Below are 6,000 nucleotides of genomic sequence, written 5' to 3' on the forward strand. Positions count from 1 at the left end.
CATTGACTTAAATTAAAAATAAAGTATGTTATTCCTTCTACTGTAAAGTTACCATTTTGGAGATACAAGGTTTTGTTCTGACAACAGCAACCATGAAAAAAAAAAGATATTTGAAAAGCAGATTTAATCTGCTTTTTAAAAAATAACAGCACTTTGCTTTGAATGTTCCACTTTCATATGAATGAACACGTCACGTCATTTCAATTTTACACAAAAAACACATTATAATTTCCATGACTTCTCTGAACTGAAGGCTTTTCAACCTGAGCTATATTTAACACTCTTTTAAGCTCTGAGAGACGCTTCTGCTTCAGAGACCTGCACTGTTCACCAGAGATATACGGCTGTAATGCTGTGGAGGTATAAAACCTGCACCTATAGAGAATATATGATCTGTACATTATGTAGGAGACAACAACAACCCGCGTTTATTACAGTGCTGATGCTGTACTCACACAAAACTAATAAAACTCAACATCATTGGTATTTTACAAATACAGTGGTGTGAAAAAGTGTTTGCTTCCTTCCTGATTTCTTATTCTTTTGCATGTTTGTCACACTTAAATGTTTCAGATCACCAAACTAATTTAAATATTAGACAAAGATAACACAAGTAAACACAAAATACAGTTTATAAATGAAGGTCTTTATTATTAAGGGAAAAAGAAACCCAAACCTACAGGGCCCTGTGTGAAAAAGTGATTGTGGTGGTAGTGTGATGGTCTGGGGCTGTTTTGCTGCTTCCGGACCTGGAAGACTTGCTGTGGTAAATGGAACCATGAATTCTGCTGTCTACCAAAAAATCCTGAAGGAGAATGTCCGGCCATCTGTTCGTGACCTCAAGCTGAAGCACACTTGGGTTCTGCAGCAGGACAATGATCCAAAACACACCAGCAAGTCCACCTCTGAATGGCTTAAGACAAACAAAATTAAGACTTTGGAGTGGCCTAGTCAAAGTCCTGACCTGAATCCGATTGAGATGCTGTGGCATGACCTTAAAAAGGCGGTTCATGCTCGGAAACCCTCCAATGTGGCTGAATTACAATTCTGCAAAAATGAGTGGCCAAAATTCCTCCACAGCGCTGTAAAGACTCATTGCCAGGTATCACAAACACTTGATTGCAGTTGTTGCTACTAAGGCTGGCCCAACCAGTTATTAGGTTTAGGGGGCAATCACTTTTTCACACAGGGCCCTGTAGGTTTGGATTTCTTTTTCCCTTAATAATAAAGACCTTCATTTATAAACTGCATTTTGTGTTTACTTGTGTTATCTTTGTCTAATATTTAAATTTGTTTGGTGATCTGAAACATTTAAGTGTGACAAACATGGAAAAGAATAAGAAATCAGGAAGGGGGCAAACACTTTTTCACACCACTGTATATCATTGTATTACAGGTGACGTTTAATAAACGGTAAACAGGTATAAAACACATTTACAGAAGAGTGTACTGTATACAGCACTGTGCACAAGTCAGAGAGCTCCTTTCACTTATTTAACTTCCAGTCAAACTTTAAGTACAATGTGTTTATTTTTAACAAAACAAATTATATTTAACAGAAAGTTACCCAGAATCCTCAACAACTAACTCGAATCTCAGCTGTGTGAGTGTTCAGTGAGTCACTCTTTGGCCCAGTCCCATTTCACCCCTCGCCCCTACCACTGAGCCCTTAGCCCTCTGTTTTGCGCATTCACGTCTAGGGATAGGGTGTCCTGATTCTTGTTGAGATAGAGGGGGAGGGTGAAGTGTTGGGGCAACATGACCCTCCAAACGGAGGTTTTTCAGAGACTCCAAACAGAGAGATATGAGAAAAAAAGAAAAACCGGCAAGATGGAGAACAAGAGACCAAAGAAACCCACAGATGTGAGAATTTTCTCTGTTAAAAAATGATGATAATCACTGTATTATCATAGTTTAATGTCGTTTCCATGTATTTTGGTCGTTTTCTTCATAACAAGCATAAAATCGCCAATAGCATGCTAATGTCTCGGTAGCTAGCTAGCTAACTTTCCCGTTCCACCTTAAATAGTCCAGCAGTTCTGACGCCTGAAGCACCAGAATGTAACTGCTGCACCCTTTAAGATGGAACGGGAAAATTCAAACAAGAAGCTGGAGAATATCTGACTTCAGCTTCATATCACCAAATAATTAGCAGTGATAATAAATAATTGCCCCCCTCTTTGAAGATCATATGATGCCCTAAATGTAACTAAAGCCCAGCAGTGAGGAGCTGAACTTTACCCTCCTCTGCTATCACTGAAGATGGGCCGGGTCGCCTACAGAGCAGCGCTGGTAGCTGTTAATGAAGGAATGTTTTCTTTTTTATTTGAGGGTCCCATTTCGTAGGGCAAGATTTCAACCACTACCCTGTAACTCAGTTCAGAAATGGGATTGGGCCTTTATTCCAGCTTCCATTCTTTTCAGGAGACTCGCTTTCAGCTCCTCAAAGAATCTGCAGACACACCTCCAAAGTTCAGTCTTAGAAGCTGGTTGATCATTTTCTGAAGTAATCAAACACATTCAGTGGTGTTGAGGTCTGGACTCTGGGGTGGTCAGTCCATTGTTTAGCTTCTTTGTTTGATGTGTCCGTCTCCTTTTCTCAGTGAGGTTCTTCTTGATCAGCTACACATCCTTTCAGACCCACAGCGCTGAGTCGTCTTCTCACAGTGGAAGGATGGACAGAAACACCTGTGGATGTTTTCAGATCTGAAGCAGCTTGATTTTCTCCTCTCTCTCAGAGATGAAAGCTTTAAGTGCTGTTTATCTGATGGGGGCAGTTTTGGGGTTGACCAGCTCTTCCAGGTGGTTGTTAGGAGACACATTTTCTCTGGAGCTTTTAATCAGTTTTTGAACTCCAGCTTTGGAAACTCTTTATGCAAGTGGAGTGTCTTATCTCATCTCATCAGAAGTGAATAATGAATAATGGTTGTTTTGAATGGAAAATAAATAAATGGGAGCTCTGACTTTTGTACAGAACTGTAGTTGTTTTCTAAACTGCACTCTTAAAAAGATGGTTCTTCAAGGGTTCTTTAGTGAAGAGAATGGTTCTATATAGAAACATGAGCCCACAAAAACCCTTTGCATGATTAAATGGTTCTCTGCATGGTGAGATGGTTCTTCAGATTGATGGCGAATGTGCTGTATATGGTTCTATATAGCACCAAAAAGCGTTCTTCTATTGTAGTCAAACTTGACATCATAACAATAGTAGAATCCTTTTGGTGCTATATAGAACCATCTACAGCACATTATCCATCAATCTGAAAAACCATTTAAATATGCATATAGTTCTTCGAGTGTTCACGGTTCTATATAGAACCATTTTCTTAACTAAAGAAAAATCTTTTAAATTATATTTTTTTTAAAAATAAAGTTTGAAAGCTTTGGTTAATTTTTTAAAATCTTTTGAAAGTTTTGAAATGCAATGCTTTCACAGTTACAGTCGGTAAATAAACTCAGTTCTAGCACTGTGCACTCTTTTCTGCTGTAGGCCACGCCCACTTTCAGTTTGTAATTTAAAAGAAAGTATCAAAAAATATCGTTCAAGAATCATTATCGGTATCAAAATCATACCCAGCTGTACTCAGGACCTGCATATCATATTTAATTCATATTTAATTTAATTATTGCAAACTAAAAATAGGTCGACCTTAAATAAACAGCATTTTATCTTCAGGTAACAAACAAACAAACATCTTGACTCTACGTAATTAAATCATGTGGCATAATTAACCCCTCAGTGTCCATTTCTGAAAAGTTAAATTTCCTATGAAAAGCTCCTCTGAGCACAAATCTGAAGACATTTTTCAAAACATACAGCTAAAAAGTTAATTTGTACCTCTTAATACCACGTAATTTATCATTACGGTCAGTCTTTAGTTAGCACAGGGCTACTGATTTTAACAAAACAATAGAAAATCCGAATTTTATGGTACATAAAAGTTAGAAAATTTGGTTTAATCACAAAAATTCAAATGAGGACGGTTAGATGATGATCCAAGATATAACTCTACAAAATGGAATCACTTTAGACCAATCAGAACAGGTTCTGTGGCCTTTTTCATCATCATTAAATCCAGCTGTTGGTCATGAATGAGTTAAATTTGGTTAAAAGTTTATACAGTGTTTTTTTGAGCATATCGGTACATCAGTATTAACGATTTATCATTCAGCACTAATTAATCATATCTTATTGCCCTTTGACCTCTGGTAACATTTGGTTTTTAGGCTCCCTTAGGCAGCCATCTTTAAAGGGGAATTCCACTGATTTTTAAAAATTCCTCCATAACAAAACGGTTAAGATGTAAACAGAGCAGTTCAGAGAGGTTCAGAGTGGTTTGGTGTGAAACGCTCTGTTCTAGAGAAACTCACCAAGTCAGAACTGTTCACAGTGGTGGTGATAGGAACCAGACGTCCACTTCTAAAAGCTCCCATCACAGAAAGTTACTCCAAGAAATGGTTATGAATTCACTGCCTGATGACTGAGACACTGTTTTATGAATGTAAATGACTGTTTGCATCTCAAACACTGAATTATAGAGGAATTTTGGTAAATTGGTGGTGTTCCCCTTTAATGAGTATTTACACCGTAAGCTGACTCACCTGAGCGAGAAGCGGGCGTCCAGGTGACCCGAAAAATCCCCCGCAGACACTCGCACATGGCTGAGAGAGACGCAGAAACACACACACACCCAACACACACATACACACACACCACCGTTCACACCACGCAGCGGTCAGCCCTGTCCTCCTCTGTCAGGGGTGTGTGAGCGGTCAGTGTACCAGCGCAGCGGCCGAGAGAGCCTGTGACTGACCAGAGTGAGACAGAGTGAACAAGAACGAGAGAAAGAGAGAGGAGGGGGTCATGGATGGAAAGAGAGAGAGAGAGTGAATGAGTCAGGGGAAAGAGAGAGAGTGATGGAGGGAGAGGGGGTCATAGAGAGAGAGAGAGAGAGAGAGAGAGAGAGAGAGAGAGAGCAACTGAGCCAGTGAAAAGACAGAGAGAGAGAAAGTTTACTAACATTAAATGTTTTAAAATTTTACTTTTTAAAAACTTTACTGTGATTTGGAAACATTAAATCTCAATACTGTCAACTAATTAGGCTGAACTGATATGAATTTAATTGAGAGAGAGAGAGAGAGAGAGAGACAGAGAGAGAGAGATAAGGAGGAGAATAATACAGAAAGAGATAGAAAAAGAGAGAGTGAAAAAGAAGGTGGAGAGAGAGAGAAAGAGATTGAGAAAGAGAAAGGGAAGAGAGAGAGAAAGACAAGTTGGAGAGAGAGAAAGAGAGAGATAAGGAAGAGAAAAATAGAGGAAGATAGAGCAGCCGAAGAGATAGAATAGAGAGAGACAGATTGAGATAGAGAAAGGGATGAGAAAGAAAAAGAGATAAGGAGGAGAAAAGCAATAGAGAGAAAAGAGAGAGGGGGAGAGAGAGAGGGGATGGAGAGAAAGAGATAGAGAAGGAGAAAAGAAAGAGAAAGAAAGAAGTTGGAGAGAGAGAGAAAGAGAGAGATAAGGAAGAGAATAATAGAGGAAGAAAGAGAAGCAGAAGAAAGAAAAAAGAGACAGAGAGATTGAGATAGAAAAACGGAAGAGAGAAAGAGAGATAAGTGAGAATAATGGAGAAAGAGAAAAGCAAGAGAGATAGAAAAGAGGAGGGGAGCGTGAGAGAGGATGGAGAAAGATAGAAAGAGAGTGAAAGAGTAAGTGAAAGTAAGGAGAGCAAGATGGAGACAGGAAAGAGAGAGAGTGAGAGAATAAAAAACAAGAGAGGAAAAGATAGTAAAGACAGAGAAAGAAGAGGGAGAGAGAGAGAAAAGAGAGAAGGAGGATGAAAGTAAGAAACGGAAATAGGAAAGATAAAGAGAGAGAGAAAAAGAGGGAGAACAGAGGGAGAGAGAGAGAGGCTCACAGTGTGGAGAGAAAGTGATGGGGGATGGAGAGGGGGGCTGAGAGATGGATGGAGTGATAGCAGAGAAAAACAGGCGAGGTTG

The 6,000-nt window shown here is 39.2% G+C and overlaps 1 protein-coding gene across 1 annotated transcript in view; it reads right to left on the bottom strand.

The window, feature by feature from the left end:
* Window positions 1–4,660, bottom strand: part of prx (periaxin) — a 40,670-nt gene extending 36,010 nt beyond the window's left edge. Inside the window, 1 exon segment of the mRNA XM_036584809.1 lies at window positions 4,603–4,660. Within this exon segment, the coding sequence (XP_036440702.1) occupies window positions 4,603–4,660 (58 nt within the window).
* Window positions 4,661–6,000: the final 1,340 nt, after the last annotated feature.

The sequence above is a fragment of the Colossoma macropomum genome, unplaced genomic scaffold (genome assembly GCF_904425465.1).
Source record: "Colossoma macropomum unplaced genomic scaffold, Colossoma_macropomum, whole genome shotgun sequence".
Classification (NCBI taxonomy): domain Eukaryota; kingdom Metazoa; phylum Chordata; class Actinopteri; order Characiformes; family Serrasalmidae; genus Colossoma; species Colossoma macropomum.